The 27,409-nt window shown below is 38.2% G+C and overlaps 1 protein-coding gene and 1 pseudogene across 9 annotated transcripts in view; one reads left to right on the plus strand and one right to left on the minus strand.

The window, feature by feature from the left end:
• ABL2 (ABL proto-oncogene 2, non-receptor tyrosine kinase) overlaps positions 1-27,409 on the minus strand; it is a 115,364-nt gene that overhangs the window by 11,375 nt on the left and 76,580 nt on the right. For 2 of the 9 annotated variants that reach the window (XM_077901851.1, XM_077901857.1), the window contains exons 2-10: positions 18,209-18,271; positions 16,857-17,027; positions 11,672-11,967; positions 8,570-8,842; positions 7,407-7,491; positions 5,910-6,087; positions 5,099-5,283; positions 3,080-3,232; positions 1,723-1,812 (exon numbers count right to left, since the gene is read on the minus strand). In XM_077901851.1, the coding sequence (XP_077757977.1) occupies positions 1,723-1,812; positions 3,080-3,232; positions 5,099-5,283; positions 5,910-6,087; positions 7,407-7,491; positions 8,570-8,842; positions 11,672-11,967; positions 16,857-17,027; positions 18,209-18,271 (1,494 nt within the window). Of the gene's footprint in view, positions 1-1,722; positions 1,813-3,079; positions 3,233-5,098; positions 5,284-5,909; positions 6,088-7,406; positions 7,492-8,569; positions 8,843-11,671; positions 11,968-16,856; positions 17,028-18,208; positions 18,272-23,485; positions 23,658-26,861; positions 27,115-27,409 lie in introns of those variants that run through there. The other 7 variants (XM_077901853.1, XM_077901859.1, XM_077901856.1 and 4 more) reach the window with 6 other exon arrangements.
• On the plus strand, positions 24,960-25,307 carry LOC144315325 (cytochrome c oxidase subunit 6C pseudogene; annotated as a pseudogene).

The raw sequence follows: 27,409 nt of genomic DNA on the forward strand, positions 1-27,409 counted from the left end.
ATCGACTCTTCCACAAGAATGGATATACAGTATATAACCCAAGCACTGTCAGTGAGATTCCTTTCCTACGCTGCTATGTACAGCAGCTGGCAGACACAGACGTAAGCTATAAAGATATGACCTCAAGGATGCTAGTAACTGTGCCCCGTGCCTCTTGGAATATTCTGAGGATGAGATCAATGTAGAAGCAAAAGTGAAGTGATACTGGGTGGGAGTGGTTGTGGGAAGTAGGAAGTCCCAGAGCCCCTTGAGTCTGTGGCTTCTACTGACTCTGAAGTTCACACCATCCCTCCTTTCCCATGGTTTGGTTATGAGCCAATAAATCCTCCTTTTATTGCTTTCGAAAACTTGAGTTAGGTTTCTGCCACTCACAACTAATAAATACATCTTTTTAAGGTAGGAACTGTGTCTTATCCCTATGTCTTCAGTATAGTGCTTGCCAAAGATTAAATGCTTAATAAAATGTGGGTTAAATAATTTTAAATTTCTTGTTTAGCAATTCTGAATTGCAATTACCTTTAAGAAGTGATAATGGCTGATTTTCTAAAAGGACAGAACATTTTTGAAAGAAGCAGAAATATTTAAGCAAGGATTCAACAGAAGTTAAAAGGTGACACAGAAGCATCAGAGAAGTGGAGCCTGTGACTTCTATCACTCCAGCTCTGCTGTGGTAAAGCACAGAGGGGCCGAGACAGGCAGCTGCTCAAACTGGCCCAAAGGTTGATGTGCAGAAGTTTCAGCTAAGCAAAGGACAAGGAAGAAAATACTTTTCATTCAACTTCAGTGTTATACTTTTCCCTTCTTATCTGAAATGATACATTGCTAACGAAAGATGACAAAATTCAACTTGCCTGATTTCCTTTTCTAATATTTTAAAACCTGAACTTAAGTAGTAAGCTCTGTGTTCAATTATGAAGGAGAAATTTTAACAAATATGTGTGAAATTCTGGAGCTATACCAAAGAATCTAATAATAAGCACAAATAACTAAGAATTCGATGTTTTTAACTCTCTAGGAATAGCCTGTCTATATAACAAGTTTACTGTCTGACTTCTGCATGTAATTGTAGAGGCACTGTCATGCCTACGTGCGCCTATACATTTGTTTTTCAGATACGAAAAGGCTTCTCACTGTTCATAGCTTAACATGCTCATTTTAAACTATTTTCCATGTCAATATATTTAAGAATATCATTTTAAATATTCCATTATATGAACATAATAATTAGATTCTTAAATTGTTCTTAATTTTTCAATATTAAAAACTACACACTGATGTAACATCTTTGTAGCTAAATCTTTATTCATATTCTTAATTATTTCAAGATCTATTTCTAGAAATGAAATTTCTGGATATTGCCTTAATAACTTGATTCTGTCTTTGTAGGTATGGTTCAGGGAGGTGGAATAATCTTCATACTCATTTTTTCTTCCCTTCCATATATGGTAAGTGTTGGTGGTTAAAGAACTACCAAACTTCTTCTCTTTATGAAGAGACTGAATTCCTAATTAAAATACAATTTCAATATTAGAAATGAGCAGAGACATAGAGACATTTAAAAATAGCAAAAAAAAAAAAAAAGCAAAGCGAGAATAAAGGCCAAGAATTAATTCAATATCCCGAAATGGAGTCACAAACTAGAAGAATCTACTGTTCTTGAAATATTACCACCCCTAACACCACCCAGAACTGGCGACCAGCTGTAAACTACCAGATTCCCACCTTCAGAAATACTGGAGTCATGAAACATGGTTTCAAAAGCCTGATGTGTTTCAGCGAAAGATGGCCTGTCAGCAGGGCTCCACTTCCAGCCTATGTAACAAAAGAAGAAAATACTGAAAGCTCCTTTCAAAAATTAAATATCCAATGGCACACCTGCAAGCGAGTCCCAAACATCATGATGGAGGCTACTGAAGGACAGTGAGGCAGCTGCTTCTCAGTTCCAGACTTAAAGCTGTGATAAACCCACTTCCTAGGGCTGGTCCTTCTATGTAGCCTCAGCTTCTATTTTCTCTACTACGGGGATAAAGAGGGGTGGGGAGATGCTTTATAAAATGGAAAGTTGGGGCGCCTGGGTGGCTCAGCGGTTTGGTGCCTGCCTTTGGCCCAGAGCATGATCCTGGAGTCCCAGGATTGAGTCCCACCATCAAGCTCCCCACATGGAGCCTGCTTCTCCCTCTGCCTATGTCTCTGCCTCTGTGTCTCTCATGAATAAATAAATAAAATCTAAAATAAATAAAATAAAATGGAAAGTTGTTTTCTACTAGAAAAATGAAAGAAGTAGAACCTGTATTCAAACTCATTCTAACCTTATAATCAGCTAAGTATAATCAGAAGTATAACAGGATATCAGAAAGGAGGAAAAAAAAAAAAAGAAAGGAGGAAGTTAGAGTTCACTTTGACAAAAACAGGACGGTAAGGAAAATAATAAGACATATGCTTAAACACAATGCAATCTAATTCACCACTCACCTTCTAGCTTTCTCATCTGTTAAGAAGTCAGATGCTTTTGTTTATTCAAAGTGGTTACTTTCAGGTATTCTCCAGTCTTTAGCAATCATTTTTATCTAGTTGAAAGCAGCCATCTCCAAACCCAGTTTCTTATTATCCTATTAGAATATGCAAGTGGTTTGGGGAAACCACTTATATGCAATATATGGGCCATGGACAACTGTTATTAGAATTCCAATTAAGACTCAATGGTTTATTATATATGCCAACTGGCTGATCAATGACCCTTTTTTAAAGATTTTATTCATTTATGAGAGAGAGAGCATGCACATGAGTACGGGGGGAGAGGGAGAGGGAGAGGGAGAAGCAGATCCCCCACTGAGCAGGAAGCCCTATTCAGGCTCGATCCCAGAATCCTGAGGTCATGACCTGCACTGAAGGCAGACTGAGCCACCCAAACACGCCTGACCAACACTTTATATGTCATGAGATTGGATTCAATCTAACACTGAGAGGAAAACTGTTTTCTTATTTTGTTAATCACCCTGAATCACTGACTTAACCCTTCAAAATTAAAATACAAAAAAACTCAAAAAACAAAAACAACAACAACAAAAAAACCACTTACATGCTCTCATAAGTTCATAAACCTTAGGGGGGCATCCTTCAGGTTGTTCCATTCGATATCCTTTTTCCAGTAGATCATACACCTGAGACAGGTCAATACCTGGATATGGTGACATTCCATATGTAGCAATTTCCCACAACAGTACCCCGAAAGCTGCATAAGGGATTTAAAAAAAGAAAAGTTGAATGTTTCTTCTCTGATCTTTTATTTTATACCATTAGGTAACTTTTCTTTCAAATTTTGGATAACATTCACACTGTTACAACATTAGTATACTCTTCTAATTCTTATAGCTGAACTTGTCCTTCTAATAAGGTATCTGCCAGAAGACTGCTTCAGGTATAACCTCAAGACAGTTTTCTATAAATTTGCCAATTTTTTTTAAAGATTTTTTTTTTTTTTAATCTGAGACAGCAAGTGCATGAGAGCACACACTCACACCAGTGGGGGCAATGGGGGGAAGGGGTGGGGAAGAGAGGGAGAGGATGGTTGAATCCCAAGCAGATTGCCCACTGAGCATGGAGCCCAACACAGGGCTTAATCCCATATCACAAAGATACCAAGATCACACCCCGAGCCAAAACCAAGAGTCTGATGCTCAACTGACTGAGCTACCCAGGCACCCCATAAATTCCCCAATTTTTATTTGGATTTCCTTTACTGTAGTGAGGGAGAATAAATTATGACCATAGAAAGTCTGGGACATAACCCAACTACTCTTAGAACAATCTATGATCTATTTAATGAATTTCAGTTTTTATATCAGCGAATATTAAAGGAGTCAAAAAGAAATAGACTGGGATCCCTGGGTGGCGCAGCGGTTTGGCGCCTGCCTTTGGCCCAGGGCGCGATCCCGGAGATCCGGGATCGAATCCCACGTCAGGCTCCCGGTGCATGGAGCCTGCTTCTCCCTCTGCCTGTGTCTCTGCCTCTCTCTCTCTCACTGTGTGCCTATCATGAATAAATAAAAATTAAAAAAAAAAAAAAAAGAAAAAGAAATAGACTAATTTAAAATCAGAAAAAACATCACACTAGTGGTGCCAGGATGGTTCAGTTGGTTAAGCATCTGCCTTTGGCTCAGATCATGATCCTGGGGTCCTGGGATTGAGGCCCGTATCAGATTCCCTGCTCAGTGGGGAATCTGCTTTTCCCTCTCCCTCTGTGCTCTCCCTCTCTTGAAAAAAGAAAAAAACAAAGAAAATAATCACACTAGAAAAGGAAATTTGCTTGACTTTGTCACACATTATTTCTGAGTTTAAGATTTCTGGTAAAAAGTGACTCAGCATCTTACAACTATTTCTGTTGGTCTACAACCCAAATTTCTTTCTTTCTTTCTTTTTTTTTTTTTTTTTTTTTTTTTAATTCAGAGGCAGAGAGAGAGAGAGAGAGGCAGGCAGAGAGGTAAAGACACAGGCAGAGCGAGAGGCAGGCTCCATGCAGGGAGCCGGATGTGGGACTTGATCCCGGGTCTCCAGGATCACACCCCAGGCTGTAGGCGGCGCTAAACCGCTGCGCCACCAGGGCTGCCCCCAAATTTCCATAGACTTGTTCAGTCCATGAGCCCCTGCTAAATCTGCTTTTCATGGCAACAGAAACAAGATGAGTTAGTTACAAGGACAAAGTCTAAATGCAATTCCATCATGCTTTCCTTGAAAAGAAGAGGCTACTCTGTGTCACAGTACTCTGGAAACGAGCAATAAAACCTAATATGGAAAACAGGAAGCTTTGCAAAGAGAGGATCAATAAAATTCCAATGCAATCCAAGATCTAGACTGTGAGCTCTTTGAAAGTGGGGACTTTTTCTTTTCCACTTTCTTCTTTACACTACTTTCTATGCTAAGTGACTAACACAATGCCTGGCAGATAGTAGGTATTAATAAATTTTTGCTGAATGACTGATAAAGGATGGAGGATAAAGGCAGAGTTTACTGATCACACAAATGAGAAGCTCTAAAGAACTAAAAACATTTATTAAAAACATAAAATGTCAGACAAAGAAAAAGTCCCTTCCAACCTTACCCCAGACGTCAGATTTAATTGAGAAGGTATTGTAGGCAAGACTCTCTGGTGCTGTCCATTTAATAGGAAATTTGGCTCCAGCATGAGCAGTATACGTGTCTCCAGTCATCAATCTACTTAAGCCAAAGTCAGCCACTTTTACCACATGGTTTTCTCCCACTAGGCAGTTACGGGCTGCAAGATCTCTGTGGAAAAGAGAACCCTAATTTCATTCATTCAGATGGTGAGAAAACGACCATGAATGCTCTATTCTTGGTCCTTTGTGCTAAAAGTAGAGTTGGTAAGTCCATGCTGACAGATATAGTATTATTTTATGATAACTGCTAACATGGTAAAAAGCCACGAATTATATATCACTTGTAAAATAGTCACCAACAGACAGTTATCTGATACTAGAATAAAAAAGACTTCAGAAAATGGGTTCCTATTTAGAAGTACACTGGGACAGGTTGCAGAGGTGAGCAAAAGACGCTTTTCTACAGGGGTTTACTTTAACTTCTTTAATAAGACAGAAAGCTATTGTTAAAATTAAGCCATTAGATGGAGAAAAAGACTCTTGGATATGGCCCGACAAAATAAAAAGCATTCTGTTCTGAGAATTAGCAAAAGCCCCTCATTAATACTTTCACCAGAATACAGCAGATTTATAAGTTGGAAATGGCATCATAGTGGGCAGGTCCTGTGAAAGAGAAAATTGCTTTTCTGAGTCATCTGGAAATTTCCGGGAAGGCTCTCACATTCTTTTCTGTATTTGCACATCAAGCAAGGTTGCTTCATGGTTAGTCATAGGCAATAATCAGGCTTTACGAACCTATGGATGAAATTCTTCTTCTCTAGATATTCCATTGCAGAAGAGATCTGTGTGGCCATGTACAGCAGGACAACTGCAGTCACTTCTTCTCGGCTGCATTCGCGGAGATAATCGAGCAAGTTGCCGTACGGCATGTACTCAGTCACAATGTAAAACGGTGGCTCCAAAGTACACACACCTGATAGTTGAAGAAGAGAGCTTGTTTTATTAGTATATATCCAAAAATTCCCAACCTCTTCAGTAAGAATAACAGACACATTTTAAACTCTAGCTCAGCAGTAATCTTTTCCCTTCTTGCTACCACATTCCCTGAAAATAACACAGCAAAGTTAAGAAAAAGGTGGTTGGTAAGGGAGTCTTGTCTTCCTTGACATCATTCTTTGGAAACCATATGCATCTGAGTATGTGCCTGTTTGGGCAAAAGCATTAATTCCATAAGGGGTCTAGAAAACTGAACTGTCTTGAGTTCTATATGTGCCTGTGATTCCCATCCTCACCAGCACACTAACAATGTTTATCGAAAAGTAACAGCAATTGTATGTATGTTGAAGACTGTGTGAGCCCGTCCTGTATCATCCTTTGTAAAAAGACTGTTTCCACAGTCAAGAATTTCAATGATACATGGCAAATTCCTTGTAAAAAATCAACAAGAAACTCTTTCCTTTGGGATAGTTTTGGCTCAATGTGAATACCCAAGGAAACTGGCCCTCCTTTATAAAGGGCAAGGGGTTCAGTCAACAGTTTCTTTGTGACCTGAACAGGTGAGAAGCCATTGTATCGCAGCACACCACTTTCTGCTGAGCAAGGTAAACCAATCAGTGTGGTCACAATTTTTATCCGCTTCTTTTCAACTGTTTTTTCTTTAATGTCTTTTTATTTTGTAAAAATATTTTGCGACAGTATTTGGTTTGGTATAATTCTGAGTGATTCTGAACTTGAACTGGGGCAGTTACCACAAGCTAGGCAGTTTTATTTATTGTAATCAATCCAGGCCGTTTCCCAGGCAATTTTTATTAAAAGTTTTTTTTTTTTTTTTTTTTTTTAAGATTTTACTTATTTATTCATGAGAGACACAAGAGAGGCACAGACACAAGCAGAGGGAGAAACAGGCTCCATGCAGGGAGCCTGATGCAGGACTCGATCCTGGGTCTCCAGGATCACACCCTGGGCTGAAGGTGGTGCTAAACTGCTGAGCCACCCGGGATGCCCCTCACTAAAAGTTTTAAAAATTAATTTATGTATGTATGTATATAATCTTAATACCAAACATGGGGCTCAAACTCGAGACGCCAAGGTCAAAAGTTACATGCTCTACTAACTAAGCCAGCCAGGTGTACCATTCTAGGGCAATTTTTGAACACAGAGCCTGCTGATTAAAATAACCACCATTTGCTGAAGTATATTTGTACTTGGAGCTTCCACCATGATGATTCGGAAGCAGCATCTGGAGATGACAGGGCCAGGGAATGCACCTATCATTCAGGCAAGCTTCCTTACCTAAGAGTTGGACCAGATTAGGATGCTTGATTTCCTTCATCACTGCAGCTTCCTTCAAGAACTCCTCCACTTCCATGGTGTCTTCCTGGAAAGGGGGGGGAAAATTAGAGAAAAACAATAAGCAAACAAAACAGAAGAGGGACAAACCCCCATTTTAATCATTTGAGTCAATTCACAATCCTAACACTACAGCTTTAAATGGGGCTATCTTTTGAATATTTTAGCAGATTAAAGAAACTTTATCAGAACCTAATAATATGTCCCAGAGACATTCAATTAAGAAAGAAAACATCCCTAAATTTACCCAATTGGAAAATGGAGTGAAAATTAGCAGGGCAAGCAAAATTCAGCCATCATATCCCATCACAAGTGAGGCCTGGGAGAGCTGGATGGATTACTCAGTTCTGAGAGTTTACTTCCCTAGATAGCTCAGCCTTCAAAAGAGGAGACAGAAGAGTTAGCTATTCACACATCTGTCTTCCTGACAAATTCCTTAAGGAGCAATACACATTTGCAAAGCCATGCATATTGTCTCACACTCAAAATATGCTTAAACGCTTGCTGACCAGAACTGATTACTACTCATAGCCAAAGAGCAGCCTCTTACCCATGATATGCCAGAGCTATGAAGGCACATGGGAGATGTTCAGAGAATGGAATGACAACTCTGTCATTAGCTAGCTACTAGGATACTTAAAGATGACAGCAGTATCAGGAAGATTTCTGTGACTACTAGCAACAAGAAGAAGGGATCTAATCTTAAAGAGATGGGGAGAGTATGAGACAGCTCAAGGACAGGAGAGAGAACCCATGATTCTTGAACACTGCATGAACAATTCCGTCCAGCAGGGGTCATTCTCAAAATAGTTTCTTTTGCTTTTCTAACTTATAATCTGCTCCTAACCTTCCACTAAGACCTACATCAGCAGCCTTCAGAAACATATCTTCCCCACATGTGGGTTTCACTGAATTGCAGTGAATAATCTGCCCCTGCACTGTCAGCTTTGGCACTAAGGTTTATCACCAATTTGCTGATGTGCTTGGCATCAGTGGGTGGAAAGTGTTCCAAAGTTAAAGAAGGACACACTCATATTTCCAAGTGATTCAGCACAAAAGGAAAAAAAAGAAAAAAAGCCTGGAAACTGTAATTCTCAGCAACTCACCTTCAATGTTTTCACAGCAACCGTAAGGCTGTATTTCTTCCAGACGCCAACATAAACTTCTCCATACTGACCACCCCCAAGTTTGTGCTTCATGGTAATATCTGTTCGTTCCATTTCCCACTTGTCATGGATAGGGGACACACCATAAACTGTGGGCTTATTACACTTGGGTGCTGGGTAATGTAATGTTGTTACCAGCCCATCAGCCACCGTGGAGTGATGGTGCACGAGCTCTGCCAGGGTGCTAAAGCGGCTCTCGGCAGTGACATACACCTGGTGAGAAAGGCAGGAGAGATGCTAAAGCAACTTGAAAAGTCAGAAAAAAACTTTTTCAAAGCCCATTATTTCACTGATCTGAAGACATGAAGATAGGAAGTTATCTTATGGAGGTAAATATAAGAATTAAATGATGAGGAGAGGAGTGCCTGGGTGGCTCAGTGGTTAAGTGTCTGCCTGTGGCTCAGGTCACCATCCCAGGGTCCTGGGATCAAGTCCTACATCCGGTTCCCCAGAGGGAACCTGCTTCTCCTTCTGCCTAGTTTTCTGCCTCTCTCTCTCTGTGTGTCTCTCATGAATAAATAAAATCTTTTTTTTAAATAAATAAGTAAGTAAGTAAGTGAGAAGGGGAAACACAGAACTTCAGTTTAGTCCTCTTTATATGACTCTTTCCAGACTTCCTAAAGAAGTTCCAGTCTCGGGGGAAAAGCTTCCAAGCTATCATTCTGGATCACCAAGATCACTGGTCTTCAAGTATTTTGAAGCAACAAGACTGTGAAACCCAAATACATAAAACAGAGATACAGATCCTAAAGTAAGCAAGGGGAGTGACTTGGCGCCTCTGAAAGGCCATGAAATCCCACCTTAGAATCTTGCATAGAACATAACTTGAGAACCACTAGTTTCCATTTTTTTGGTAGTAAGAAAGTATTGAAGGATCTTATAATTTTTACTTAATTAGGATGTGCTTTTGAGTAGCTAGGCCATTTTTTAAAAAGCCACAGTTTTATTTCAGAGTTGTTAACAAAATAGTACTTAATTTGTGACAACTAATTAAAGTATAAAAGATGAGCAGTCTCTGAGCCCCATCTCCCAAGGGAGCTAGCTTGCTTATTGTTTCTTAAGAAATCTGTGTTGTACACAGAATATGTAACACATGCAGAATTGATCACTTTTACAAGGTGAACTCACCCACATAAACCTCTCCCACATCAAAAATTATAATAGCTAAGCTATTCACTCCTTCAGATAACCACTCTGCTGACTTCTAACACCTTAGATTAGCTTTGCCTGCTTCTGACTTAAACAAATGGAATCATATTATACACACGTTGTGCCTGCTTTCCGCCAACTTTTATTTACTGTGATATAATTCACATACCATAATATCCACCATTTTCAAGCATACAATTCAGTGGCTTTAATACATCCACAAAGTTGTCCAACCATCACCACTATGTAACTCTAGAACATTGCCATCAGCCTACAAAGAAACTCCAAATCATCAGCAGCCATTTTCACTCCCCTCACACCCATCCCCTGACAATCACGAATCCCTTTCAGTCAGCTTTACATGTGTGAGACTCACCTACAACATAGGTCAACACACTTTTCTGCAGAGGGCCAGAGAGGAAATATTTTAGGCTTGTGGCCATAGTGCCTCTGTCATAACTACTCAAAAAAGCTGCTCTAAGAATGAGAAAGCAACCATAGATAATACATAAATGGGTGTGGCTATGTTCAAAAACATTTTATTTATAAAAACAGGCAACTGGGTGGGCCACAGATTTTCCTCAGACCATACAGCAGTACCACATTCATTTTTTTGTTGCTGTATGAGATTCTATTTTATGAATATACCATAATTTATTAGTTCATTCTGTTGTTAGACAAGTATTTCTAGTTTGGGGCTATTACAAATAATGTGATTATGAACATTCTGTACATGTCTTCTGTACACATATGCACTCATTTCTCTTGGGTATATAATGAGAAATAGAGCTGCTAAGTCTCTCCTGCATTATCACTTATCTGATTCTATGTGGATTCATCAAAAGACAATATGTCTGTAGGGTAATGCAAAAGAGAAAGAGAATTAATAATTATTTCCTACTATTGTACCAGCCATTATGTCTTAAGGAAATTATTTCATTTAATCCACAGGACGAGCCAAAAAAGAGGATGATGGCAGCCCGGGTGGCTCAGCGGTTTAGTGCCGCCTTCAGTCTAGGGCATGATCCTGGAGACCCACGATCGAGTCCCATGTCAGGCTCCTTGCATGGAGCCTGCTTCTCCCTCTGCCTGTGTCTCTACCCGCCTCTGCCTCTCTCTCTCTCTCTGCCTCTGTGTGTGCGTCTCTCATGAATAAATAAATAAAATCTTTAAAAAAAATAGGATGAGAAATCGGAAGCTTATGTAAGGACACAAAGTTAGTAAATATAAATGGTGGAGTTACACAGCAAAGCAGATCTGCTTGCTCCAAAGTCTGTGCTTTCCCCTACTATGCATATCACATAGATGGAAAAAAAAGAACAAATGATTTAATGTAAATTTACTGTTGAATAGAACTGACATAAATCTATGCTTCACAATGTATAAAGCAAAACAGCTCCATTCTAACACAACCATTCTACAATGGTTAGTCTTTCCAACATGTACATTGCTAAATGTGTGATTAATCTACTTATATTAACATACATGAATGATCAATCCCAGTCTCAGAAGCCAAAATTCTTACTCTGTGAACTTTCTGGTAGAGATTATAATTTTCATAGAGCCAAGGCTTAATTTATCAATTCTGTACAACAATATTGGATGTACCTGCATATATCTATGTGCTGATGATGACTAGAACAGCTACCTTAATCAGAAGTTTCCTTCATTCACCTTCAAATCTATCATTAAACTATTAATGTAATACTGTTTTTAATTTCCATTACCATATTTTTGAAAAGAGCAATCTTTCACATGCCAAACAGCCCAAACTTTACATCAGTGATTATTTCGTTTCATGTCTGACATAAAAACAATATTCTTTAGTCATTCTGAGTATTTTTTCTAAAGAACAGCCAGTCCACACCTAGAGGAGGTGCTGGCCAGTCTTACCTTGCCATCTGTGGTGGTATTGATCCTGTAGTGATACACGCGCCCCTCATACCTGAGCGAGATCGACAGCTGCCCAGGGCTGCTCTCACTTTCTCGCACCAGGAAACTGCCATTGATTAGGCTGCTGAGCAGATACTCTGCTGCACTGCGCGACACAGGTCCATGGTACCAGGAATGTTTTTCCAAGCTGTTCACCGGGGTGATGTAGTTGCTTGGCACCCAACCTTGTCCATTCTTGGAGCGAACTTCACTCCATTCACCATTCTGGTTGTAACCAAGGACTCGTAACTTTTCACCTAGCCATAAAGTCATCAGAAAAGAGATATTAAGGGCTTTATCTCAAACGGCAGCCTACTGTCAAACTCAGACCTCAGTGAAAAATAATCAGTAACTTTCATGCCAACGTTTAAAAAAAAAAGAAAAGAAAATAAACTTGGCTGCTCATCCTATCCTGATTGATTTCTTTAGCTTGTAGCTTAAACAAAAGCAGCATAGTCAGAAATAACCTTCTGGCATTTACTAACAGTTTTTACACCAGCTAAAAAAATGTCATTAGGAAACTCCACATGTGGCGTAGTACAATGGCATACAAAGAAAGAAAGGTTATGGACCCATAACAACAGAGAACACACTGATAGTTGCCTGAGGGGAGAGGGTTGCCAGAGGGCAACCGGCAAACGGGTGAAGGGGACTGAGAATCCCTTTAGAGAATGAATAAATCATCAGGATAAAATATACAGCATAGGAAACAGTCAATGGTACTGTAATATACTGCAATACAGCATTGCATGGTGACAGACGGTAGCCACACTTGTGGTAAGCACAGCATAACATATAGAGTAAATCACTGTATTATATACCTGAAAGTAATGTAATATCGTATGTCAACTATACTTCGATTAAAAAAAAAAAAAAAAGACAGAAAGGTTATTCTGGAAAAGGAGAGAGTCCTATCCCTCAAAAAATTTTTCTTTTTTTCTCATAACTGTTTGTCAAGGAATGTATCTTATTTATGGTTCAATGCTAGTAACAATCAAGGATTAGGGATAGTGAAATAAGAAGTTACTTCTAAATTTCAGTTAGCACCATGGCAACAAAATCATCTACGTAAAAAACAAACAAAAAAAAAGAAAAGAAAAGAAAAGAAAATAGAAGCACGACCACAGGGCTTTCAGCAATGTTTTCAGTAGGAAAACTGCTTGGGGGGCAGGCAGTTAGAACTCCCAAAGCACATTCCGGGACTCAAGTTTTAACAGTTATAATTTCCCAACTTCCCTCCCATTCCCCATGAATATGAGTCAGTCCTATTCATTCCTCTAAAATTAGTGTGTGGGAAGGGAAGCTGACACTGAAGCTGGAACCCAAGACAAGTTACTCAGAACGTCTTTGCTTGTTATCAACGTCAATGTCCTTGACTTCTCTATTAAAGTTATGAATGTCAACTTTAAACTCCTAATAGACATTTTGCCCCTAAAGCTGCAGCTCAGACAAAACAGGAAAGATGAAAGACATATCATTAGTAATAACTAATAATCTAAAGAAATATTATAAGGCCTTAGGCTCTGATCTCTGAGAGATGCAAGCCTTCCTTCAGAGTTCACACCTACTTCCCCGTGTCTGCAGAAGAAAAGCAAACCCATTACAAGCACATGGTCCACTAGTTATCAGGCAAAGGCCACTGAGGAAAAGCTCAAAATCATCATTCTGGCAGTCATCGAACTTTTCCAGCAGTCCACAGAAATGTTTACCATAGGATAACTTTATCAGCTCCCACTGTCTCACTACTGACACCTGGATGTGAGACGTTCAATGACAAAAACATAGGAGTATTTACTTATAAAACATACATATGTACAGCTGGATAGATAGGAATATGTGTGGTATGGTTGTGGAAATACACCAGTGTGCAGATAAATACACTTCCCTGAAGGGGGAAAAAAACCAAAACTCAGTGCTACCAGAAAAGCTAAATAAAACTTGTTCCTCTAGAGCTTTCTCTACTGTACCACAAGAACTAGAAAAAGTAAAGATCAAGTATATCACTATTGCTTCCTTATAAATAACTGGTAATGGCAGGTCAAAAACCCTAGGTTTTTGTTTTCCTCTTTTTTTGGAAGTTAGGAGGAGAATTTTCTATTCTGGAAATTTTGAGTCCCATGGGAATTGACTAGTGGAGATGTATACATTGGCCCTACTGACACAGAAATGCTGGGAGAACTCTGTTTTTTAATTCAAGAAAAAAGCAATCTTCAAAGAAGGAACTAAAATAAGTATCCTTATTTTTCAAATATATTTTCTTATCCTTTAAAATAAAATAGCGTTAGTATGACAACATTTTATATCAAAGAAAAAAAAGGGTAGAAAAATCTGGCATTTCGTGGGTTTTAAGACAAACCTCTGTTCGCCAGGAGAGAACAAGAATCCTAGCCCTTGAGCTGCACACTAACAGTTGCCATAACTGGTAACTGAGGCATCAACAGACTTTCTTTATCGATGTTTCCTTGGTAACTGAGTTATCCTGGAAAATAGTGACATGAAAAGTGTATCTAGGAAAGAATGTTCTGAGTCACTGCTTCACAAAGTTCTCCACTGAAGTATCAGTAAAGGTAAAAGAATGTGTTGTAGCCCAAAGAGACTACTGCACAGTATAAAATTCTTTGAAGTCTTTTATTTTATCCTAGAACTTTGTAAAATTTTCCCTTGATGCATCTCACACACACACACACACACACACACACACACACTATCACACTATCATCACTATCCCTCCCCCAAAAACTTACCCAAAGCCTTCAAGTAACTTGACATTAGGAAATCACACACATTACTTTTTCTGTACCTTTGAAACTTCCGGGCACAGGTACATGTATGTGCCTCACACCTACTCTGGGACACATCTACACCCCAGTTTGAGTTAAGAGTTTCTACTTTTGATTAATGTGGCTGGTTTTAAAAAAACAGATGCATATAAAAATTTTATTAAAGGATAACATTCGCTGAAGGGAGGCCTGTCTTAATTTGGTGTATTCACTCCCATTTAATACCTCATTCTGAACCTTACAAATAAAAGGTATGTGTTTGACAAATTATTTAAATTATGATTTCATTTGGGCAGCTCCAGTGGCTCAGCGGTTTAGCACTGCCTTTGGCCCAGGGCCTGATTCTGGAGACCCGAGATCGAGTCCCACGTCGGGCTCCCTGCATGGAGCCTGCTTCTCCCTCTGCCTGTGTTTCTGCCTCCCTCTCTCTCTCTGTGTCTCTCATTAATAAATAAATTTTTAAAAAAATTATGATTTCATTTAAGTTAAATTATAATTATCCTGATGAGGTGCCTGTAGCTCAGTCAGTTAAGCGTCTGCCTTTGGCTCAGGTCATGATCGCAGAGTCCTGGGATCAAGACCCAAGAGTCCGAGCTCCCTGCTCAGGAGGGAGTCTGTTTCTCCCCTTGCCCCTCCCCGTCCCTTCATGCTCTGTCTCTCTCACATATATTTAAACAAAATCTTTTAAAAAAATTATCCTGAAATAGGGACTCCTGGGTGGCTCAACAGTTGGGCATCCGCCTTCAGCTCAGGGTGTGATCCCGGGATCCAGGACTGGGGTCCACATCGGGCTCCCTTCGGGGGGCCAGCTTCTCCCCCTGCCACAGGCCTGTGTCTGTCTCTGTCTCTCTCTGTGTCTCTCATGAATAAATAAATCTTTAAATAAAAAATTATCCTGAAATATATTTTTTCCCAGTAGGAGGCTTTCATAGTTTCAAAAGAACAAACTTACTCAGATTAGCAATCCAATTCAAGGACATAATGAGAATGTCCCATGCTTCTTTCTTTCATTCATTCTTTTTAAAGTAATCTCTACAACCCAATGTGCGGCTCAAACTCATGACCCCAAGAGGCACAGACCTCTTTCTCATACAAGTTCCACATTTTCTATCTTTGTTCAAGAAACTAATAATGGAGGGGATCCCTGGGTGGCGCAGCGGTTTGGCGCCTGCCTTTGGCCCAGGGCGCGATCCTGGAGACCCGGGATCGAATCCCACGTCGGGCTCCCGGTGCATAGAGCCTGCTTCTCCCTCTGCCTGTGTCTCTGCCTCTCTCTCTCTCTCTCTGTGTGACTATCATAAATAAATAAAAATTAAAAAAAAAAAAAAAAAAAAGAAACTAATAATGGATTATTTTACTTGGTCATGTTCTTAAAGCTTCCTTTTAAAATAATAAAATAATAGAAAATAAGAAAAATAATAAATATAATAAACTACTACCCTCTTGAGAGCATTACTACTAGAAATCCTTCCTATTACTCCATTCACTAAGCCATATAAACACAAATGAGAGATTTGTCTTGGCCAGTGCTACTCAAAGCAGGTCCACAACAAGACATGACACTTGTGCTGGAATATGTAATCACTGGAATACTTTCTTCTTGTTGAAGGTCTTGCTAAAAAAGAAGGAGAGGAGAGGAGAGGAGAGGGGAGGGGGAGAAGAAAAGAAAGAAAAGAAAAGAAAAGAAAAGAAAAGAAAAGAAAAGAAAAGAAAAGAAAAGAAAAGAAAAGAAAAGAAAAGAAAAGAAAAGAAAAAAAGAAAAGAAAGTCAGCTGAACTAAGTGGGTATACTTAGTGATGTAGTTGGTTTACATACTGGGAACAAGTTCTTTATCTTAACAATGAGAACTGGTAACGAACTATTCTCAGACAGGAAGTCAGCCACAGACAACACTTTGAGTAGCACCAGGCACTGGCAACATGACTCATCTCAGCCACAGCTCAATTAGAAGAGATGTACATAGTAAATCTTACCATCACATAAGATGAATGCTGGCATATTACATGTAGAACTGAATTCTGAGAATGAGAAAATTATATATATATATACATATATAGACAATATACATATACATACAATTATGTGTATTTGTATGTGTTGTGTGTGTGGTGTGGCTGACCAGTATATATATATTTTATATATATATATATATATATATATATATATATATATATATATATATAATACACACACACCATGTGGCATTTTTTCTAAAGTACTTTATCTCCTCTTACCGTTAATAAGCCGTATAAAGAAGACTAACATTATCCCATACATAGGTATTTTTAAAAAACAAAAACAAAAACAAAATAAAACAAAAATAATGAACCCTGAAGTATCTGGGCCAAAATCACCTAAAATCTCACCTTTAGTGATGCTGAGTGTGTTATCACCACTTGCTACAAAATCATAAAGTGCAACAAAGAGATTAGGGTCACTCTCAGTGGCTCCAAGTAAGTTCTCCTTGGAGCTCCACCTGATGGCTTCGTTCAGCGCCTGGGGTTCAACATCACAACCATAGGGGCGGTGCAAGGCTTCTGAAAGACAAAAAGAGAAAGGAATTCACAGTAAGTTCAGCAGATAAAAATTCATTTGAATTCAGTACATACATAGTATTGTAGCTGCTGGCTTGCATATATTGATGGCTCCAGGGTGGAAAAGAACTATATAATATGGAGTCATGAAGAATAAGCAAGTAACTCTGTCTCCTAAGCATGAGACAAATCTATTTGTTGAAAATGTGACAAGACAAAGAAAAGATCACAAAATGAGCATTTACTTGTGATTTATATGCATTCACCAAAATAAGAAATAAATAGAAACAGCAGTTTCCTCAAAATGGAGAAAAAAAAATGTCAAAAGAAATAGCAATTCATTTTATAAAACATATAGGCTATTTTGTGGTGGTGGTGGTGGTTTTTATAAGTCCTCCCACACTACCCTTCCTCCCTCTCTCCACATAAAACAAACTGTGGAAAAGATAACAGACTTTAAGAAATATGTACATATTGCATAAATTTAGATCCTCTATTTACATATAGAAAAATTATATAAATAGTGCTTCCAGAAAAAAACAAAAATACAAAAATAATATGTTAACATAAAAATGTTTTGGTTTAATACAAATATTCTTGGCACTCCAAAATACCTTTGTATTATGTCTATAACAGCTTCCCATTGTTAATTGTTTTAAAAGTTTTTACCTTATTTTCTTTTCCTAGGTGGTACATTTTTCTAAGTATCTTAATTGAGAGCTCATTGAAGGCTCTAGAAAATATCACCAACAATAGCCATTTGAGTGACTACCACGTGTAATGATTGAAGCCTTGTAAAAGACCTGGTTTTTTCCTCAGGCTTTATGGGTTCCTAAATTTAGTCACATTACACAAACAGGTCATCCCTATAAAGATCACCTGCTTCTCATAGCCCAGGTCACTTGCACAAAAAATACACTATGCCTTCAGTAATGATTTTCTCAATAACAGGAACTTTATAGCGGCTATCTGCCACCATCCAACTACTTATTGTGATATAACAACACTTTTCTAATCGTGTCTCTCTCTCCTTCTCCCTCTACTCATTTTTTAACTTAAAATTGACTTTATTATATTTGAAGGAGAAAACCCCTTGAATCTGTGGTTTTATTTCTTTTCAAACCCACGCCCTCCTCTCCATCTCTACTGCCAATGCCTCAGATCAGATCCCCACCATCTCTCACCTGGACTACTGCCTCCAGTCTTGTCTCCCTCAAAGCCATCCTCCACACAGCTGGCAAAGTGATCTATTTAAAACAAAAATTTGACCATGTCACTCTTCTTAAGATCCTTCAACAGTTCACCACCAAGCTAAAATCTCTTTAATGGCCTTTAAGGTCTTTATGATCTCTTCTCCAGCATTACCTTTCGCACTCTACATCTCAAATTCTAAACTTTAACACATACCATGACACTTCCTGCTTTTTTGTGTCTTTGTTCAGGTGACCTGGCTACCTGCAATGTGATCTCATCCCACCCTTCTTTTGACGGGCTCACTTCTACTCATTTTATAACACTCAGTTCCAATGTAACCTCATCTGGGAAACCTCACCTGCTCCCTGCTCCCTGTGTTCTCCAAAGCATTACACTTGCTGCATTTGTACCCTCTATCTTCATCTTTACAATATCCTCAATTGATGTTTATTTCCCAAGCCTTACAATGTACTCCTTGGCATAAGAACTGTATCTTTTTCCTAGCAAGAATACATAATATGTATTCAATACATGCTGACTGAATGACCAAATTATACAAAAATATAAGTAATGGGAAATAATGAGATGTATTTTAATCTTAAAACATCATTAACCGGGGATCCCTGGGTGGCTCAGCAGTTTGGGACCTGCCTTTGGCCGGGGACGTGATCCTGGGGACCCGGGATCAAGTCCCACATCGGGCTCCCTGCACGGAGCCTGCTTCTCCCTCTGTCTATCTATGTCTCTGCCTCTCTCTGTGTGTCTCTCATGAATAAATAAAATCATCAATCAATCAATCAATCAATCAAACAGCATTAACCAGTGTTTTAAAAATGGCTTCATGACGGTCTACAGAAATTTCTGTAGTAGGTTAGATGTGTAATTTTCCTAATAGTTTTAGAGTTTACTTCATCACATTTCTTGCTCCTCTTAAAAGGAATTTATTTTTACAATTTCAGAATTAAATTTTGTTCACATTAATAATACTATGACATGTCTGAAGGTATGCCCAGATGTCCTAAAAAGTTAAGGTGAATTAGATATATTGCTCCTTGTTTAAACACAGTTAACCAATTAGGATTACCAAATAAACAAAATACCATATTATGTGAAACATCCTTCAAACAAGTCAATGTACTATGTTTTTCTTTATTCTAATGAGAAAGTATCCACTCTAGCAGAATTTCCATGGAGCTACAAAATTCCAATCCTTTATTAAAATGAAAAGAACTGCCAAAGAGTATAGAGAATATTTGTAATATTTATTAGGTTCTATACTGAGTATCACATGATCCTCTAATAAGTGTTTCTTTCCAGTGATCATGTTAACATTATGACATTTTGTGATTATTACTCTGTTTAATGATTATCAAACAGTTCAAGTACATTTTCTTCCTTTGGGATAGACGTCCCCCTTGTTTGAAGGGTAACAAGAACTTTTCTACTATGGTGACCAAGTTAGTTCTTGCCTCAGCAGCACATATAGTAAAACTGTAGTGTCAGTGACCGAGTTAGAAATAATAATTAAGCAGACATTGAAGGCAACTCTTAAATCCTAGCAGGCCAAAACCAGCAAATGCCAGACAATTATACCTTACTTTGTGAAACCCAATATAGAACACTTAAGGTTTACAAAACCAATAATTTTAGTGAACATCTACCATATGTCATCCAGACCTTCAGAATATAAAGATCATAAATCATTAATAACACTACTTGAACTTACTACAAGAAACCACTCTCCGTTCTTTCCCCCAATCTCCTTCACCGACAGAATTCCCCAACTCAGTTAATGGCAATTCCCTCTTTTTAGCTGCTCAGGCCAAAAACCTTGAAGTTTGAATACAAACTTCTAGCTATTAAATGAATAAATTCTGGGTATCTAACACAGCACATAACATAGCACAGTGATTATATTACTACTGTATTATATACTTGAAAGTTATTATATTACTCTTGAGAGCAAATATTAAGTGTTCTCACCACAAAAAAAGAAATAATTATGTGATGTGATGCAGGCGTTTACTAATGCTGTGGTGGTAATCATCATGCAATATGTAAGTATCAAATCAACCACACTGTACATCTTAAACTTACACAATGCTTTATGTCAATTATACCAATAAAGCTGGCCGGGATGGAGCAGGGGAAGGGGGCAGATGAAAAACCTCAGAATCACTCAGGACTCCTTTTTTTTTGCTTTCACATGCCACAATTAATCCATAAGGAAATCCTATTGGCACTACCTTCAAAAATATACCCAGAATCTAATCCATTTCTAACCCCCTCCACCACCACCACCCAATTATCACCCTCATCTCTGTACTGAGTTTCACCACGCTCCTGATTTCCATACTTCTATCCTTCCTTATTCTCTATTCTCAACACACCAGCCAGTTTTTATTTTTTTATTTTTTATTTAAGATTGTATTTATTCATGAGAGGCACACAGAGAGAAAGAGGCAGAGGGAGAAGCAGGCTCCATGCAGGGAGCCCGATGTGGGACTTGATCCTGGGTCTCCAAGATCCCGCTCCGGGCTGAAGGCGGCGCTAAACTGTTGGGCCACCGGGGCTGCCCACCAGCCAGTTTTTAAAGCATAAGTCAGATTGTGTTACTCTTCTGCTCCAAACTCTTTGGTGACTCCCTACCTTAGAGTAAAAGGGCAAAAGTCTTACAAAAGCCTGCAAGGCTCTTCACAACTTGTCTTGCCTTTACTTGTCTGTGCTCTTCCCCTAGATTACCTCATTCTGGACACTGGCCTCCCTGCTACTACTTGATTGAACAAGGCAGGTATACTTCTGTCTAAGACATTTACGTGATACTTCACTCAAATGTGAACCCGCTTGGTACAGCATTCTCTGACTATCCTATTTTAAAATACAGCTATTCCTGACAACACTCCCACATCCCCCCATGTCTCCTTCCCTATTTCTCTCCATAGCTCTTATCACAAACAATATAATTTACTTATTATTACATTCATGTATTATTATCTCATTCCCTCCAACTAAAATATCAATTTTATAAGGACAAGGATTTTTGTCTGCTTTATTCACTGATAAATTCCAAGCACCCAGAACAGTGCATATATATGAGAATCTCTCAAAAAACATTTGTTAAATAAATGAATTGTGTACTGTTACACTCACATGCTGTACCCGCTATAAGACGACAGAATAAAAAACAAAACTCTAGATCAGAAAAGGTTTCAGAGAAAGCACTTAAATTTTGATGAGCAGGAATTGTGCACTGATGACAGAGTGACAGGCTGTCAACGTGCAAGGACATGTCTACAATATGCGATTCATCTGTACTGGAGACAAGCTCCATCAAGTTCAGAGGAGGTTTGCTAAAAGCAAGTTCAGCTTCTTAAAAACCACATTATTTGAAAAAAGGCGAAAAGCACAATTTGATGTAAACTTTATTTTTTCTAAACATTTTATTTATTTATCTGACAGAAAAATAGAGCCAGAGAACACAAGCAGGGGAAATGGCAGAAGGAGAGGGAGAAGTACACACCCCAACACCAACAGGGAGCCTGATGTGGGATTCAATCTCAAGACCCTGGAATCATGACCTGAACCAAAGGCAGACGCTCAACCACTGAGCCACCCAGGCACCCCTTGGTAAACTTTAAAAGATGTATATAGGCCAAATAATACTGTACATTTCTCACATATACAAAATAACAAATACAGGATAAAAGTAATTTTCGAGGCCAAAGTACTAAAAGAACCATGACTTGGAAAATAATATTTTCATTCCCCACTCCCCTTCTTCCCATCTCTGCTTCTATGATCTTTTCGGTCACGTCAAAGATCTTATTTCCTTCCTTTCTTTTTTCCCACTCGTGCTTTTGTTCTCATAGAACTAAGGGTCAATTTCCTGCACAATCTGTCTGCACAGGATATCCACTTAAACACCATCCTATCCGCTAGTACCAAACAAAAGGGAAAATGTTTCAAAGACAAAAAACATCCTAACATTTTCCTGAGGCCAAGTATGAACATGTACTGAATCATAAAGAGTTAAAGAACTAAATGCAAGAAAACAAGCTAAGGAATAAAAGCAAAAAGGGGAGGGGGCTATCGGAAGAGCAAGTAAATGTCACAGTGTTACCCAGTAGGTCTACTTTATGCCACTTTCCTCATCGGCCTAAAACAGACACATCTGGATGATTCAGATGTACTTTGCTCAAATGCAAGTGTGAAGGCTGGGAATGGCTTTTTTTTTTTTTTTTTTTTAACAATGTGAGGTGACTACTATGTATTGGGTACTTTAGTGGGTTAATCTTTCATTAATCGCTATTATTGAGGTAGATCATGGGCTTCAGATAAAACAACAGAAGACTCAATTTTCACTTATGCGATACAGAACCCAGGTAGCAAAAATACGACTATTAAGTAATTTTATTACTTTTTTCCAATAGACTTGCAGAAGACAATAAAAATAAGGCAAAACAAAGCAGTTTGTACAAAGTAAGTTACCAGGATTAAACATGTTAAAAATCCAGAATAAGACTCAAATTCAGAGATAATTCCTAAATTTAATTTTTAATTTTATTAAAAACAATTGTCACCAACTAGTTGTTCAAAAACTTTTATCAGTTTAATTAGAAACTTGTCAGGTAAGGAACTGGAGAAATAAATATAAAAAATTTTCAGTTAAGGCATTTATTTCCAAGCATTCTAAAAACCTTATCTTGCCAGAATTCTACTTTATCTGATTGCACATTCTCTAAGAAGCTACTACTTTTTAATACCTCTTTTAAGAACTATGTAAGGTGGTTGGATAAATCATTCAACAGTTCTCAATATAGCTTAACTCTTCATATCAAGCCATATACATCTTAATATCACAAAATATTACATATTATTCATTTATTCTTTCTTTCAGTAAGTACTTACTGAGATCCTACTATGAAATACCAGAAAAGGGGGATCCCTGGGTGGTGCAGCGGTTTAGCACCTGCCTTTGGCCCAGGATGCGATCCTGGAGACCAGGGATCAAGTCCCACATCGGGCTCCCTGCATGGAGCCTGCTTCTCCCTCTGCCTGTATCTCTGCCTCTCTCTCTCTCTCCCTATCATGAATAAATAAAATCTTAAAAAAAAAAAATGAAATACCAGAAAAAAAAGCACATAAAACATCACTGGCCAACAATGAAGACAGTAACAGTAGCTGAGAAAATTTTTTTTGAAATCTCCACTCACACTTGATTACTGTGATTCTCTCTCCTTCCCCAACCTATCACTTTTGAACCATACCTGTCAAGTTGGGTACAGCAGTTTCTGAGGCTTCATTACTACACAGGCAGCAAAGTGACGATGTGTCCTGATCCCTGCCATAACTATTGGGTGGAAGCAGGACTGTTCCAAGGACCATTCCTCTGCCTTGAAGCACAAAAGTTAAACTGTTCTATGTAGAGGAAGTCTTAGAATTCCACTCCCTGACAAGCAATACCACATGCATGTGGCATTTACTCATGTACTCAGTGGCCAGAGGAAACCAATAGGAGGTTAAGAATTTACAAGTCCCAAAGTGGGTGGAGAGTAACCTACAGTTAAATGTCTAGTAATCAGCAAAGACTGAGTCAGAACGGTTCTTCAGAAGAACCTTTGGGAACGTTTTCAAAAAACAAGTAAAATAAAAACCAACACACATAAGAGTAACAAATAATAAAAATATGTAGGGATCAATATATATACATGGGATTTTGTTCCTAAATGGATGATGAAGTAAGACTGTAGAGAAAAATTCCCTTGGAGAAAACCTGTTTACAATAAAATACCAAATATGCTTTTAAAAGAGGAAACGCCCTATGGAGACTCATCTTTTGCATCACTTAAATTAGCTCAAGTAACCACAAATCCAAAGTCAAAGAAATAGTTACAATCTGATTCATGAGCACAGAAGCCAGGCAATAACTGCCTTCCACTAACATTTTGGCTCTACAGCTTAATATGGTTTAAAATATGGCATGACTGTGACAACATGGATAGACCTAGAGGGTATTATACTAAGTGAAATAAGTCAGACTGAGAAAGACAAATACCACATGATTTCACTTAAATGTGGGATCTAAAAAACAAAACAAACAAAAAGCAGAAACAGACCCATAAATACAGAGAACTGATGGTTGTCAGAGGAGAGAGGGGTAGGGAGATGGGCAAAATGGGTGAAGAGGAGTGGGCAACACAGGTTTCCAGTTGTGGAATAAATAAGTCACAGGGATGAAAAGGTACAGTATAGAGAATACAATCAATGGGATTACAATAGCACTGTGTAGTGACAGATAATAACTACACTTGTGGGGAGAACAGCATAGCATATGAACTTGTCAAATCACTGTTGTACACCTGAAACTGATGCAACATTAGTGTGTCAATTATACTTCAATTTAAAAAAGAAATAAAATTTTAGGGGCACCTGGCTGTCTCCATTGAGAAAGCATGCGACCTTTTTTTTTTTTTTTTTTTTTTTTTTTAAAGATGTATTTATCCATTGGAGAGAGAGTGAGAAATAGAGAGCAGGAGCAGGAGGGGCAGAGGGAGAAGGTATCTCAAGCAGACTCCATACTGAGCAGGGAGCTGGACGCAGGGAGCTGAAACCAAGAGTTTGACACTTAACTGACTGTACCACCCAGACGCCCCAAAAGAGCATGTGATTCTTGGTCTTGGGGTGGTGAGTTTGAGCCCACGTTGGATATAGAGATCACTTAAATAAACTCTTAAAAAATTAAATAAAATTTAAAAAATAAATAGCATGACAGTGTTGAAAACTCCAGAATGTTAAAACTTTTAAAAGCAAAAGCCGGTCCATTTCTGTTAGGAAGGACGTTGGATTTGAGGAGAATAACTACCATGACTTCAAGTGTTTTGACGAAACCTCAGATGCGAGGCCTTCTGGCCAAACATCTGTGATTTCATATTGTTGGAGCCTTCGCTGTATCCCTGAGCTACATTCTATAAGTTTGCTGTGGCCGAACCAAGAAAGAAGGCATATGCAGATTTCTACAGAAATTATGATTCCATGAAAGATTTTGAGGAGATGAAGGAGGCTGGTATCTGGGCAGCCCCGGTGGCCTAGCGGTTTGGCACCACCTTCAGCCCGGGGTGTGGTCCTAGAGACCCGGGATCGAGTCCTACATCGGGCCCCCTGCATGGAGCCTGCTTCTCCTTCTGCCTGTGTCTCTGCCATTCTCTCTGTGTTGGTCATAAATAAATAAAAAATCTTTAAAAAAAAAAAAAAAAAAAAAGAAGGCTGGTATCTTTCTTTCAGAGTGCAAAATGAATTTAGAATATAAAGAATTTCTTTGGGTTGTGTTCCATTGAAGTTTGTCACTGACTGTCCTGTGTTCCTGAACTATGAAACACAAACACTGGGTTATGGAATAGTTTTTCTTGTTAATAAACTAAAAAATTTTTTTTAAAAAGCAAAAGCCAAATCTTTATTAATATATAGGAACAAAGTTAAATAAATGTAAAAATCTGAAAATGAGAGTACTTTATTGAGAATTAAACTAGTAAAATTTGCAAAAAGAGTACTTTATTGAGAATTAAACTAGTAAAATTTGCAAATAATACATTATTTAGTGATACAATCTATAAAAATAACACAAGAATGTTTCTAACTGTACAGTTAAGAACACTCATTGATCAATATTTAACAAGCACTGGGACACCTGGGTAGCTCAGCAGTTGAGCATCTACTTTCAGCTCAGGGCATGATCCCAGGGTCCTGGACTCCGCAGGGAGCCTGTTTCTCCCTCTGCCTATGTCTCTGCCTCTGTGTCTCTCACGAATGAATAAATAAATAAAAACTTTTTTTTTAATTTAATAAGTACCTACTATGTACCAGCCACTGTGCTAGGTTTCAGGCCGATAAAGGAAACAGAGTAAAAGTATAATATACAAAGACTTCCACAGAGTTGAAACAAAACTATAACTTAACCTTAGAGAAAGAATGTCTGACATAGATAATTAACCACTTAAAAATATAAAGCTTATACTTTCAATGAAATTAACCTTTATAAGTCAGTATTGTTAACGTCAATAAAGCAAGAGTTAAATGACTAATAGTTATGTCACTTAATGACTCAATGTTTCAAATACCAGGTTAAATTTCTCCTTCCCTCAGTAATCTAAAAAAAAAATAAGGAAAAGGAGCTGTATAATCCATATTCTATACAAATATATATTCCATATCATATAATTTACTATTTAGTCAGTAAATCTGCTCTTCAAATTACCAAATAATAGTTACGACTCAGAAAGCTAGAAAAACTTGGTTTAAAAAAAAAAGCTAGAAAAATTAAGACAGGACAAAAGTATAGTATAAAGAAAATGAATACTTTTGTGATTCTATGCTGCTTTTAACTATCTAAACAACTGAATAGCTTTTAAACATTTTAAAGAAAAAATGAAAAAGAATGCATGCAAAAATAACCAAAAAATGATATATGAAACCCAAGATTAAACTCAACAAAACTATTAGACATGTTCTCATTTTTAAAATTCTTTGTTTTCAGTTTATAAAAGTGACACATGATTATAGAAAATTTGGGAACTATATATAAATAGACAACAACACATACCCATTTCTACAGCTCCACTTGTTAAATTATTAAAATAATATTGATACCTTTGCATTTGGCCCTTTTAATCTGCATGTTTCATTCATTCAGCCAATATTTCTTGAGTGGTTACTATTTGCAAAGCACTTCACTAGGCAGGAAATATCAGGGGTTAGGCAAGAAATAAAGTCCATAAGAAATGAAGATAGTGGGCTGGGGAGGGGAGGAATTTCACTACTTTAAAGAAGGTGATGATGGGTGCCTAGGTGGCTCAGTTGGTTAAGTGCCTGCCTTTGGCTCAGGTCATAACCCTAGCATGCTAGGCTACCTGCTCACGGGGGAGTCTGCTTCTCCCTCTCCTTCTGTTCCTCCTCCAGCTCATGCGCGCATGTGCACGCTCTCTCATAAATAAAATCTTAAAAAAAAAAAGAAAAGGTGACACTTAAGCAAATGCCAAAAACAAAAGACTCTAAGCAGGGATAATGCAGCCAGTGCAAAAACCTGAAAGCAGGAAAAAACCTACTTGCTATGCGGAAGAAATGAAAAGTGTGGCTGTAATTGAGAAAGTCAGAAGAAAAGCATGAAAAGAAGTTAGTAAGATAGAACCAGCCATATG

This window comes from Canis aureus, chromosome 6, assembly GCF_053574225.1.
Source record: "Canis aureus isolate CA01 chromosome 6, VMU_Caureus_v.1.0, whole genome shotgun sequence".
NCBI classification, from domain to species: domain Eukaryota; kingdom Metazoa; phylum Chordata; class Mammalia; order Carnivora; family Canidae; genus Canis; species Canis aureus.